General features: G+C 44.4%; 1 protein-coding gene across 2 annotated transcripts in view; it reads left to right on the top strand.

The window, feature by feature from the left end:
• The window catches only part of LOC140216766 (COMM domain-containing protein 7-like), a 37,412-nt gene that overhangs the window by 1,017 nt on the left and 21,680 nt on the right, over nucleotides 1–14,715 (top strand). Inside the window, exon 1 of one of the 2 annotated variants that reach the window (XM_072287294.1) lies at nucleotides 9,052–9,177. The exons of the other annotated variant lie outside the window; for it this stretch is intronic. Within the exon in view, the coding sequence (XP_072143395.1) occupies nucleotides 9,130–9,177 (48 nt within the window). The 5' untranslated portion in view covers nucleotides 9,052–9,129. Of the gene's footprint in view, nucleotides 1–9,051; nucleotides 9,178–14,715 lie in introns of those variants that run through there. 2 annotated transcript variants of the gene reach the window in all.

Below are 14,715 nucleotides of genomic sequence, written 5' to 3'. Positions count from 1 at the left end.
CTATGACCGAATTGCTGGAAAAAGTTTACTCATGTTAACCACTTTTCTTTCTCTCACACCCCTGTTTGCGTTGTCTAGCTTCTTTCCCATCCAATACTTCGAATTCTCTTCTCATGCATGAGAGCCAGTGGGAACTCGGACATTATTTGAATACCATTACCAAGTTCCTTATATGCCTGTAAGCTTTGTAACTGCTTTCAATGCCAAGGAAGACTGCAAGGCATATTCAGCTTTTTTTCTTAAAAATCATAATTGCTCGGTTACAAAGTCTAAAACAAATGAATAGGGGATCACATGTGATCCTCTGATCCTATGAGGCGTGCAATGATAAGTCTGACAAAATCATACATTTTAGTATAATGTTGCTAGTAAAGTGGCAGAATGTCACCTTCTGAACACATTTTCATACATGCATAAATGTGCAGAATCTTTTGGAACTGTTTACTGGATAGTATGGTTATAGTGGCATATTTATTTGTTTCCCACCTTGTCCAAGCATTAGTATTCAGTATATTAATAAAAAGCTTCTACATTCCAATCACTACATGATCAAGCATGAAAATAGTGCTAGTAGTTCCACTGCATATTAATCAAATGACACAACCCAGCATATTAAATTCAGTTCTATTTATTCCTACATTTCGTATATGAAATAAATAAGCTAAACAGAAACAAAAGGCTTGTCATGTGGCCGCTTGAAGGGGTGCCTGTATCCTTACAGGAAAATGTTGGCAGATGCGTGATGAAGTTTGCATTTGTACAAATAAAACGTGACTTTAACTGAACTCCATAATGAGCATCAAAACCAAAAGATACATTCGTACAAAAGGCAATGCTAGTACCAACTACTTTGCTTTTATGATTGACTGGTGGGCCAGTTGGTAATGCACTGTGAATATTGCGTTGAGGGGAAAAAGTTCCAGGGAAAAAAGAGGTATGATGGATTCTCAGTCCTGTTTGTCCTGTCCGCTTTCCCTCTCTTCTTTCTTTTACATTTTTTCCTCTCTCCGCAGTGGCCACATTGGCTGACTTCTGGACAGGAACACATCCCTGCCCCCCCCCCCCCCCCCAAAAAAAAAGAACTTATGGCAGATCTAATGCTCTTGTTGCAAGCTATGTCAGAAAGTGAGGCATTCTTGTGCCATTTAACTGCTTTGTATCAAAAGAGACGTGATATACTTTATTTCAGAGTTGCGTGATCATTTATACATTCTGCCTTAAAGGGGCCAACATCCACCTGGAATGCATCCCTCATTGCATTGTGGAGCACCTGAGCACTTTTTTAACCACTGTTTCTAACCACTTTTGTACGCACATGAGTTTATGAGTGAGTACCCAGAGTTCTGTAGTCTCCCTGTGAGATAGAAAATGCCATCAACCAGTGTTTCACCATAAATAGGTGCATAACTTGCAAAGAAACTTGTTTGAATCGATTGAATCGAATAGACATTAATAATAGCACTACTACCATATCCTGCCACTGAGCTTGGCTTGGCTAAAAAAAAATGCCTTGACATGTATATGGCCAAAGCAGTTGGACAATAAACCACACAAGCATGTAGCCATTATTGTAGAAATATTTCAACATTTCAGAAAACATGAAGCGCAAGAACATCGACTTGACAAATAAAATATGCTTTCCCAAACTAGAGCCGCACTTGTCTGCTTTGGACCAATGCTGATGCATAATTAATCACACTCGCCTATCAGCATGTTTACAGCGTATGACTACATCCTCACTGCAGATCAAAGCGTTCTCATCAAATATGTTTCATGGCATTATGCACATTACCACTGTGTGACTGGACACTCTGACCAGTAAGCTTTTGATTGCACTAAAAAAATGGGCATCATAAAAATTCGTTGTCGGACCCTTTAATGGCAAACACAAATCAGGTCTGCATTACTGAACAAAACCATTTTACATCAGTTTAAAGATATAAAATATGTAGAAATAATTTAGTATTGACCACTTCGGGATATCTGTTGATAAACTGCTTTCATGCCAAGGACGAGTCTCACTCATCTTGATGTTTCCTCCAAAATATGTGAGAGAAGAGTTGCTCGTCAAGAGATTTCCTTTGTTCTCCTGAGTACCACGGACAAGTGGAAGTCATTTCATCATATTGGCGCCAATGCTGCTCTATTAAATGGCACCAACTTCCCAGAAAACTAATTTTCTGGGGGTATACTTGGCAGTAACAAAGCGGGCGTCGGGCTACCCTGGATTTCAAAAGTGGCAGCACAGAGTGATGTAGCTGCAGCAACAATGGCCTTTCCAGTGATCTAATTGTGTTTTTGGACGTTTATTCACATCAAGTAAACAATTAGACCTGGAAAGTTCCAGTAGTCATGTTCTGAGCTTCAACTTAGTAACTACTAAATTGCGCGAGAGATTAAAAACCTTTGGCGACCTCTCTCGCATGGATGCGGCTTGACAAAAACGCTTTGCCGCAGGTGCGATTGCGATTTTTTTTCTACACTGCACCAGGAATAATGCATCTCATGGAGAGTAACAAAAGTATGCTTGGCTTCTATACCAAGAAATATCGCACTTCATATGCAGTGTTTCTGTGGCCTTGCTTATCTGCAACTCATAAAGATGAAAAAATATAATTGACAGTAAAAGATAACAGAAAATAAGAAATGACGCGCTGATATTGCAATAATGTAAGCTAAATGAAATGAATCAGTCATGAAAAATTTTTGGGAAATTGTGCTTATTATAAAAAAGGTTGGTAGGGAAAGGGTTGAACAGATAATCACGGAGATGGCTCAGAGTAGAGGTAGAGCATCGAGTTCTTGTACTTAAGATCCTCAGTTTGGATGCTCATCCAAGTTGCTGCATTTTTAGGCTTGAAATGCTACCTGAATCTACTAAAGAAAAAAGAACTGCTATGCTAGTCCAGGCACAACTAAGTTGGAAAGGCCCGCTGAGCTTCAGAAGAACACTTCAACAGAGCAGGAATTGGCCTTCCTGGTGCCGTACATGGCCATTGCTTGACTCTTTCTATTGACTGCTACTGTCAGTTTCCACCTGACGACCCCACAGCCACCCAAAGAGAATAAACATGCCGTTAGCACACTCCGAAAGCATCGATATGATGCCTGCCACCCTTCTTTGCCTGCTGTCCCATGCCTGGGCCGCTCCAAGTGCCATGTGCTTGGAGAGCCAGGCACCGTAGTTCACTAAAGGCTGTCAACTTTTCTACCGCAGCCTTCTTGGCCCCACCTCATCGCTGGCTCTACAGGCCTAATGATACGTAGGAACACGTATGAGTATGGCACAGGCCTAACAGCTCCCACCTGCAATATCAATGCTCAAGGTTGGACTATTCGTAAGTCCTCCAAGTGCGTGAGCCAGCGTACTCCTTCTACCAGCACATCGTCTGCACCCCCTGGAAAACTAATATACCTGCCATCACAAGGCTTGTTCCTTATTGAAATTCCACCCTGTAAGCTTAACTGCTCGCTTGGCTAACTTCCCAATTAGACAACACAGAAGTTTGCATTGTCCTCAGTCGTATTTTGCCCGAGAGTATCATCGCACTTTTCACCTGCTATACGCCTTCTGTAAACTCAAAGCTTCTGGCATTGGATCCTTTCACCATCCCGAACTTTCAACAAGCTGCCCAAGTCTACCAAGCCCTTCCACCCGACACCTGCCCAGGAGTCGTGCATCTTATTGCACCGTAAACTTTCTCAGCTGAACTCACGGCAACCTTCTAGGATCTCGACTTAAGTACCTTCACTGCTCTCATGACGGGCTTGATGCAGACCATCCTTTTCACATTTTCTGGATCCCACGTTCCACTATGGGTGAACTATCAGGGCGTGATGGTGCACTGTGCCCCACACAAGCCTCTTGCACAGTTCTAATGTCTGCTGTGTCCTTGGTCACCATACGAAAATTTATCCTAATATTGCAGTTCTAAAATGCCTCCCATGTGGACTCGCACTCAACTCGCCTGACCAGCCTCATGCATGCGACACAGGTGGCCCCCTTTGTAGTAGGGACCACTAAGCTGGAGATCTTTGCTGCAAAATCCAAGCAGCCATGGACCACGCCCTCCATCAAGCGAAGTATGCACACCACCTACTGTGTCTCCATCAAAGATGCCAACTATGTGGAATAGCCATCAGTTTGGCAACAATCTATGCCCCTGCCTACCCAGCTTACACTGGCGGTATCCATCGCCAACTCCTCTGTCCCCACTGCAACACTTCACTGAACCAAAAATATCAGCCACACGAGGAGCCACAGTGCGCCCCATATCCCCTCCAAAATTCCCCACTGCTTGCACAGTGGACCAAGAAGCCAGGTTGCCTCTGCCTCACAGGCTGCAGCAGAATTCCCCTCTCGGGCAAGTCAACCAGGCAGTCATTCTTAAGATTTCCCTGCCCCTCACCCCATCATGCAGCCAACGGTCCCAGAACCCCCATGAAGCAAAATATGACTACCGTAGAAGAGTTAACTGCTGGGATAGTTGGTCATCTTGCATACTGAAAAAATGTGCCAAAAAACAACACACCGAAAAAAGATGACGACACCGCGGGCGCTACTTCAACTGTTTAATGAGGGCGAAAGCACTCGACATATATAGCCCTCCAAAACACCGCGCATGCGTACAAGGCAACATAGAGTACAAAGTTTTATCAGAGTAGGCACGATAGAAACTTCAGCTCAGTCTCGGAAAGAAAAACCGATGTATCACTAACACAGTTCAGTCCCGCTTTCTTGATGTAGAAGGCTTCCAATGTCTCACGCGATGTCTGATGCCTGCCTCTATCCAAAATCTTCGCATCACGGAACCGTGGAAAACAATCGGTGCAAGCCCTGCAGTGATCCACAAGTCGCTCACCTTCATTATTTTTTATACCCTTTGCATGTTCCCTAAGCCGGTCATTTACACAACGCCCCGTCTGTCCAATGTAGGATTTCCTGCAGGTCAGAGGAATTTCATATACGACGTTTGTGGCACACCTTACGAAACGCTGGCCATGCTTCTTCTGACAGCCAGGCATTTGGCTTTCGCAAGTTATGTGACGGCTTAGCTGGGCACGATTTTGGAGAGCGGAGAACACCACCGGTTCCATACATCCATATCCCGTACATCCACAAAGTCACGCACAGCCTGAAAAATGTGGCTAACGGGTATAATGTACCGGTGGTGTTCTCCGCTCCCCAAAAGTTTGCCTAGCTATGCCGTCGTATAACTTGCGAAAGCCAGCAGTGGAACTACTGGAGGCTTGCAGGCAAGTGAGGGCGCCTCCTGTAGTACATTGCATTGCAGACTTTGCCACCAAATGTGATCTTTTTTCCAAGAACCCGCTCAACTTCTTTTTTGTTTATTACTCTACTCATCTCCCTTATGTATCAAAGGGTCTTACGTCAGTCAAGGTAGTGTACACTCCCTCCTAACTCCCCATTCGCCTTATTTCTGCCTCCTCTTGTGCCCCCCTTGCTTTTCCCACTCTTGCACACCACTTGCACCCCCAGCACCACCCTAGGTGATTAATTTCGCTTGCACCTTACTCGCCTCTTTTCCCACCTTATCACCTTACTACCATAGGTAACTTTAACACCCCACGCAAGGCCTTGCACTATTGGAATAACACCCCCAAAAAACACTCATCTCAGTACTCCTCTTGATCATTCTTTCCTTTTGGACTCACTCTCCCACCCATTAGGGTAACGCAATTCAAGGAAATACAATCCCCATTCTCATGTTCATACATAGTATCTTAACAGCAAAATGTAGCAACGCCCACATTTCTCAAAAGTGACTATGAGCAGGGTGCACAAGGGAGCTGGTTGGCAACTTAGCATGGTGAAGAAACATCAGAAAAAATGGCAGAAAAATGGGACAACAGCTAGATTACATGAGATACCATGCTAACAATGGATGTTTGTTTACAATATTCATACCAGATAGCAGGTGAAAAATTAGTAACAGGGTAGGAAAACTCAACTAAAACCACCCTTGAGTGCACGTATCTGCTGTTAATCTCTAAGATGGGAAACCTCTTTTTTGCAAGGAACGATTGATGGTGTGCTTATTTATGACGATCCGTTCCTGTTAGGCACCTCTCGAACCTCATGCGTATTTTGGTCTTGGTAAGTAGCTAAAATTCCTATGCTGATGCAGGCATTTGTGCATGCACTTCTCTGACCGCATAGAAGCAGCCACAGGATAAGGGCACTTAATGTACCATGTTGTTCTTGCAAGAAATGAAGCATGGTGGCTGCAGGCGTTGCTTTCTATACCATTCTGCACAATGTCATTGCCAATCACACCACCATCTAGTCCTACTCAGGTTCACCAGTAGATATACAAAGTTGCCCTTGCTTCTACTTCAGCTGTCACCCAAACAATCAGGCGAAATGTGCACTCCTCTTTGTCCACCATCTTTAAGGGCAAACCCCTTCCATAATGCTATTGCTAGATTGTCACCCCAGCCAAGTAGTCAACTCCCTAAAAGTCCTAATTTGATGGCAAAGCTTCTTTGATTGTCTGGAACCATTCTGTGACAAGGTGAAAAAAATTCTACACCTCATGCACTGCAGGCCTATGTGAATCGGAACTTTGTCTTCAGGACATGCTTTTTCTACCTTGCTTTAGCAAAAATTGAAGTTTCATCTGCCGTTACCACGGGCTGATTATGAGGCATGTTGTAAGGGGAGGACTCTGGAATAACTTTAACCACCTGGGGTTCCTTAACATGCACTCAAATCTAAATGCACGAGTGTTTTTGCATTTCACCCCCGTCAAAATGCAGCTGCCACGACTGGGATTGAACTTGTGACCATGTGCTCACCACCGCAATGCCTCAGCCACTGCTACTACAGCGGATCTGTTTCACTTTTGCTACCAGCTCCCTTATTATTGTTACTTTGTTGGTGAGACCTAAATCTTACGCTCGTAACACCTTTATACACAAAGCAGTGCAAGTTGCTTTAAGCCTCCCAATCAGTGTCAGCAACAGCTGCTTAACTGGGTGTCCACGGCACCACTAAAGTAATCCTAACTCAGTGTTGCAGCAAGTAACTTAACCTCGGCACTCAGATACCACATACTGGCAAGTGTCGGCTTTCCCATCTCTACTTCTCCCTTACTTTGTTGCAGCACTTTCATCATTCTATGTAACACTGCTCCGGATCGTGCCATTCGCCCGCAGCAAAGACCGTAATGTGCACGCAGAGTGCCACAAGGCTCATATCTTCTTACTATGAGCATTTCATCCACACTCATTCAAATTGCTATTTCTGCTACACTGATGTTGGCATCTTCATTCTCAGTTCTACCTTGGTGTTTTTTTGAAACCCCCTGTGCCCAACCATGAGAGGGAAGTCCTCTCTATTACTGACCCCATGCTTGCCGAACTACACACTGTTATAGCTGCTTGCCTCCGTGTTCCCCCATCCCACTTGGCCCGCCTATCATTTTCATGGACTCCATGACTGCATGGTGACTCCTCTTACAAGCTGAACTTCCTACTTTTCTCGTAAACTCTCTCCAAACTAGTCTTCTCACACTTGTTGAGATTGTGTGGTTACCTACCTGATCAGGCAGCACTGTTGGAGAATGCAGTACCTGTCTACTCTTCACGATGCTCCTAAATTTATTGTAACCGAGCCTACAAGATCCTAAACCTTCTCCAATTTCTGTCCTGCCCTATTGACTTAACCACTGTGTATTCCCGCCTTTACAGCCCAGCCTTTGCCGAGCACAATGCGCCCTTATGGAATGAGACAAGCTCAGTCAGGCTTTTTTTCCCAAAACATCTTCACACATTCATGGAAGAATCTCTTCTCTCATGCCACAGCTACGGTGGTCATCCTATTGGCTTTTGCACAATATGGTAGTTAAATGGGGTTTGGCTCTTGCAAAGCATGAAGTACTTTGACATTGATTGGCTTGTTTATAAGGAAAATTGAAGTTGTTGAAGGGTTAAAAAACAATGATGTTCATGGGATAAAATGAATACAGAGCTAACTGTTAGATGAATATAAAAAAAAATGAAAAATAGTTCAGACACTGAACAACTGTTCAGGTGCCCAAAGTCCCACTTGTCGAAAAGGCATTTGTTGGAGGCCTAGAGATCCATGTTACGTGCAAGGCATAGTGTCTTGTAACCTGTAATATCATTTACATTTTCTGCTCAGTCAACTGTTTCAGGTGTAGTACAGCATTTTTGTGAGTGCCAGCAAGTAATGAGAATACAAAGTTACTTACTGGCATGTTTCGAAGTTGGTCTCACCATTCACTGGCATGCTAAACGATTCACAACCCTATGGATTGGGTGCATTCTTGTTTCCAAGTTAGTCACAAAAATATAAATGCAATAAACATGTTTTCCTGTTTCTCAACCGCTTCACGTTTCTGCTCTCCCAGACCTTTCAGCTGTAGTCTCCACACAGCTTTTGTCTCCCATTTGTAAGTCAGCGCTACCATGCTGATCATTAGTCACAGTGGCCACAATAGTCACCTCCTTATCATCAACTTGTATGCTACTACCTGCAGCCCCCAAAAAGCACAGGACACAATTGGTTCAACAGCAGCGGCGGCTACTGTCGGAAGACCCGTGACTATTTGTGCAAACATCAACTGTAGATGACTGCCATTTTCTGAAAAGGGTTGAAGCTGGGTGCTCTAGTGTGCATTTTGTCCACATGATGAAAAAATTAGTGCGACCCCACAACAGTGTCCGTGGCATAGCATGCATACAACCACCTTCGGTGACTCTGGAAAGACCACCGTCTGGGAAAACGAGGTCACCACTTACAGTAACCAGCGGCGCAACAATGGTCCTGCCTTCCTTTTCATGCTGCCTCCTTAACGTCTCCCAACCTACCCCTATGTACTGCTTTGTTTGACTCTCACCAGGTCCATGCAGGCTGAGCAGCACCTGGCCACCTTCATTGCTGATGTGATGAGAGGTTGCGCAGCAGCACCTGGGACTGCGGTTCCTTCCCACAAGTGCTGCTGTTATTCCTTAACAATTTGTCTCCCTCTCTTTTCTGCAGCCACCTTCAACTCCAGTCGCACCTATAGTGGCATTTCGTGGGACACTATCACCACATAATCAAAGTAAAAAAGAAGCAACACAGCAATCCTCTTTGTTCTCATGGAGCCCACTTCCCATAGGTTATATTCTGCTCAGGGTTATGTAACTGTGAGTAGTTCAAGCATTTCTTTTCTGCCTACTGATCTTGCGTTCTCGATCCACAACAGATTTAGTGATGGCAGTGAGAGCTCAAGAGGAATAAAACATTTCAACTGTGATGAAACGTGGAAGGACCCATCAAAGTGACATCATCAGACAACATAGCACCATTGGTGGATAACAGCACGTTTGGAATGGCACTTGAAAGGCTTGCCAAGTTTTCCCATATCATTGGCAGTATGAATGCCTGCACAGAAGATTTAAGGCAATTGTAAGTGCTGTCAACGTTGATAACCCAAAGAACATTCGTGTGTTCTTGACATGCTTCACCTCACTGCAAGTATACCAGTAATACCACCAGAGTGCTACAGAAGCACTACAAGCTCGTCACTGTCACATAATGATACAGCTTCCAATGGCAGCAATCAAGGACATACCAAAATTATTAGGAATTTCTTGTTTAGCTAAACAAGCTAACAGCAGCATGCAAGTTAGAAGTTTCCTCATAAGAGCTCTCAAAACCAACTAATATTGGCCCTTTGCAGCAAGGACGTCTCATGCCATCTGCTGTCTCTACCGGACCATGAGGCGACGTGAGAACTGGAACAAGGCATTGCTTAAAAAAGAAGCCAGCGAATAAGTTCACACTAGTGACAACAATGGAGGCTGCTGCTTACAAACCAGCGAAGTTACACAAAGATGTGCACTTACAAAGGACCAGGAAGATTTTTCATGTCTGACAACGAGCATTTTGCTGAGGCATGAAAATTTTTTAAAAGTCACTGTTTCAAAAATCGAAGCAGGGCCAAACTGATTAAGATGTATTGGACAAAACTCGTATTTTGTGGACAAAAAGCAGCACAGGCAAAATTGTTAGCACTGGGACATAACCAAAGACTCAAGACAGACATCTTTTGTAGTAGACCAGCATATCAGTGAGAAGGGCTTAGCAGTCTAACATTGTAGAGGGAATTTTGGAGTAGTGTTCCAAATACCAAGCCTTTCGCAATGGTAGTGCACTTAGTCATGTAAACTCAACTCCTGTAATGGTTCAACGTTGCATACAAGTTGATGTGTATACAGTGCACTCTGCCACACCTTGGTACTCATATTAACTCAGCGTGAGTTGGGCTTGAAGATGTCAACAATTGGACATGATTGGTTATCAAAAATAAGATTGGACTGGTTGGAATTAATGTCTGTAAGGCTAGAGTAGCTGAATGTGCCTTGCCGCAAGTTGAAAAGGAATTAATGTCCTATATTGCAGAGCACAGTCATTAGGCCACACTCCTACTAATCATGCCAAAGAAGGTGACTTGCATGGTTTTTATTGTAATTAGAGGGTGTCTGTTAATTTCTGTTCAGAAGAGGATCATTGCCCACTGGTATCTACCATAGCACTGTTTTCATCGCTTTTATCTATGGTTCAGGATCTCTCCTAGGCCTACCTTCAAGTTTGGTTTGATGAGTGAGCCCAGGATCTTCTAACTGTGGGGAACTCTTTTGCATTTGTTCTGATTTAGGAGACTGCGGGAACATGGCGTTCTGGCCCTGTTCCACGTTATCATGAACCACGTATTGCAAGGCATTCCTGACACTACAGGCCCCACACGTAATGTGTAATTTCAGGTAAAAAAAATGTGAGAATGCTATAAAAGAACAGAAAGAACACTTCAGCAGCTACAAGTTCGTGGAATTTGTGTTAATGCTTCACGAGGCGCAACAGTGGCAACAACCTCGCTGTCTGATAAGTCAAGATATGTTGCCACTTTGCTGTCCACGTCTTGGAACGATTCTAACTACAGAGCCTTGGTATTACCTAGTTGCTCCAACAACTCTGTCAGCACGCTGTCACAGTCGTTTGCACTCTCTTCGTTTGCGGCATTCCTTGCCTGCACAACAAACTTGAACGAAACAGTTCTCTAGTGTAGTGGAATCCACCAGCTGCCACGAGTAGGCTAGGAGGTATATTGCACCTAGCATGTCGATGCAGTAGTGCTTGTCGCACTCCATTGCTTACAGCATTCTGCACAGCAAGTCCTTCCTGTATGAATGCTTGACTGAGTGAATGATGCCCTGGTTGAAGGGTTGTGCAAGCACCATCGTGTTCGGCAGACAAGAATAAGAATCAGATTGCGCTCAAGTTATCCGGCACAACATGTGCCAAAGCGTCGCTGAGCACACGAACTTTTCTTTTTTTCCTCCATAAAACACTGGTCCGGGAGCTGCAGATATTCCTAGAAAAGCTTTACCGTCATTTAAGCCTTTGTGTTGTTGCTTCTGTACATGACACCCAAGGGTAGTTGGGTGCCTTTAAAGCACCTCGTGTTCACATACCAGCCGATAACAAGCAGTGGCAGCTTTTGGCCTCCTGTTGCATTGACCACGAAAGAGACTGACAGCCTTTCTTTGTCACACTTGCCGCCAGCGCAGTTTTTGTCTTTGAATGCCAAAACTATTTTGGCCCTATAAAAGAGTGCCGATTCGTCCATGTTGAAAGCGCTTTCCATGGCATAGCTGGCTAGAGTTTCCGGCAGCGGCCCATTCTGCCATTCTGCGGCACCTTCGTGGTCCACGTGTGCTGCCTCTCCGCACACCACCCTCGCACTTATGCTGTGGCGTACTTTAAACATTGCTAGCCAACCGTTGCTGCAAGGAAAGTTCTTGCAGTTCAGTTGGCTAGCAAATATTTCTGCCCTTTCAGCAAGCAGGGGGCCACTGACTGGTAAGTTCTGCACCCTGGCTTTTTTCAGCCACAATCTCAAGGCCTCTTCAACTTCGAGAAAGGCTGATCCCCTCAAGTGGCACCTCTTGATGCTCTATGCAGCACCGCTCCTTAGCTTTTCTCGGGCTTTCCATATGCTGCAAACACTTGTCAAAGACAGTCCCTATGTACACGTGACGGCGGTATTCATTGAATTGTTATTCCGGTTTCAATGCTATGAAGGATGTTTAACTTCTCCTTTACGCTGAGCATGTGATTCTTTTGTCCATTTAGTTTTGGCATGGCTCTGTTTCTCCGGACAAAACCCAGCGAAAGGTTCAATCGATGTTGAACCGATGAAATATCTAGTCACCACTGAACCACCACGAACGACACCACATTGATGACACACGTGCAATAGGCAGCGCTCGACTAACTCGATCTGGTTGCAAAGCAGCAAAAGTATGGACAAGTCAGAAAGGAAGGTTGAGGGTTGCTACGATGGGGCTATCAGCTAGGCCACACTATTCGCACTTGGCAACTCGACCTAAAGGATAAAGCCCCATCACCAACATGGCGTCGTCGATACAGGGCGTCGATCAATACTTCCGAGCACCGATTTAATTTTGGTTCCTGCATTGATTTTCATTTTCAGCAGTAACGCACAGGCTACAAGCCCTCATTGCGGCACAAACTGCTGTTCGCCACACTGCGACTTAGTGAAAATGGTACACGCTAACCAGTACGCATTCTACGAGACACTACCCCACCCTGTAAGCGGTCAGTCAATACATTGGTTTCAATGGGGGCCCGGCCAGGGAAGTGTAGCAACTGCGTTTTAACTGTAACTACATTTTAAGCAGGTACGTATTAGCGAGGTTTTACTGTAATGTTCAGAAAGCTGTACCCCCTTGAGCGATATGAAACGGAACACTGAAACTGCCTTCGAGAGATCACAGTGGCTAAACGCAGATGTCAAGCACAAAAGTGATCAATGACACTGTATGTTTATTTGGAACACTACCTGTTAGAAACCGACACATCAGATTGGAATCCATGCATCATGAGTAAATGTTGCTTAAACACAAAACGAATTCAATTCGCTTCTGGCACTATATATTTGGTTTGTATTCGATTCGGTCTCGGGAACTACACTTTGCACAGCCCTACCGTTGTGCATGCCTAAATTTTTGAGAAATCTCAAAGCACTTATGGATCTTGTCAACTTCTATGTGAAGTTTTTGCCCAAAAGACGGAAGAGAGATAGGGAAAGAAGAAAAGCAGGGAGGTCAGTAAGACACAAGTCTCTGGTTTGCTACCTTTCACGAGAGTTTGGGAAAAGGGCGCTAGAAAAAATGGAGGGGCAACACCACTTATGTCATATTGCAACTTGCTGTGCAAAGAAATTGTATGGAGATATGAAGTATGGAGATTATGAAGATATGCAAATATTGATGTACTGAAAAACATGTATGACATACCTGATTAATTGAAGCAGGCTAGGTGACTGTTTGTCACCGTCCCATTTCAAAGAAAATGTCATTAAATCATCATCATCATTAGCATCGTATCATGTCATTTGACATGCGGAGTGACATGCGCACTACATAGCGTCAATATGTACAAACTTTGCATTGCAGTTCCATTATATTTCACCAGTGTCCTGACATGTAGCATTTAAATATAATAGTTGCATGCTGCATTTAGCTGGACCTGGTTAACTCAAGCAGGCTAGGCGACTATTTTTCACCACCTCTTTCAAAGAGGATGCCAATAAACCATCATCATCAACAGTATCGTATCATTCCACAAGTCAAGGAATGTGACATGTGTGCTGCGTAGTCTGGGTACCTGTGTTTACTCTTTGTCACACATTGTGGTGCCTCCTCATAGGGAATGAACCATTGCTGAAGAAGCGACTCGTAGAGCCATGCCCACAGCTGCTACCAGGCAACATCGGGCTTAGCAGACCGTTGTGGAGAGAGCAGGACAAGCCTGAGCTTGCCGTCGAGGTCGGGCAGACTGTTCTGATCGTTCTCATGAAAACAATGCATAGAGACTTCGCTGTGAAGACCCTGTAGTGTGTGGTGCCAAAAATAGAGCTCCTATGGAGCCGCTCGTCCAACATAATGCTGTGACTGTGCTGTGTGTGTCACGCAGGCCGGCGACTTTTTTCGTACCACTCGAGTAGACGCCACTTCTCCATACATTGTATGCATAGTTCCAATGAATGTACACACTGTATGCTTCACTTTGATGAGTGCTTGTAGCCTGTGCGTTACGAGAAAGATGAACCTTTGCATTTTTTGCTTGCTTGGGGGGTATGAGCCATTGCTAATGAGAATAGTTTTTGTACCATTGGACCGGTGATGCATTCTTTTTTTCAAGGCCATCGGCAGCGTGAGCCGCTTAAGGCTTCTGGCTTAAAAGCAAGTGATGCCACTGCCCGAAAATTTCTGCACTAGTTGGCCATGACACCATAGATTTTGATAGCCTCTCCACTCTTCTAGTTAATCATTTGTTAGTAAAAATAGACTGTATTGTATTGTTAGGAAACCAAAAACTATGCTTAGCAAGTTTCAGGACCATTTTCGGACCAAAATGGCTAAGAAGGAAGAAAATGCTTCAAAATTCTCGACGTCGCTTGGGCATGCCATCACAGACGTTTCAGCACTCCGGGAGTAATCGCCCGTTTTCTGCTAAATTAATGAAAATTTCACCATTGTTACCCGATTTAGAGTTGCTCATTTAGTTTCCATTTAATGTGCTTCTAAACCAAGTGCACTGTTGTTCTGTCCCAATCGGAATTCAGCTGCCATATTGAATCTGGTGCCTCACATGCA

Source organism: Dermacentor andersoni, chromosome 3, assembly GCF_023375885.2.
Source record: "Dermacentor andersoni chromosome 3, qqDerAnde1_hic_scaffold, whole genome shotgun sequence".
NCBI classification, from domain to species: Eukaryota; Metazoa; Arthropoda; class Arachnida; order Ixodida; family Ixodidae; genus Dermacentor; species Dermacentor andersoni.
The sequence above is the reverse complement of the archived record's forward strand: the minus strand, read 5'-3'. Positions and strand labels throughout refer to the sequence as shown.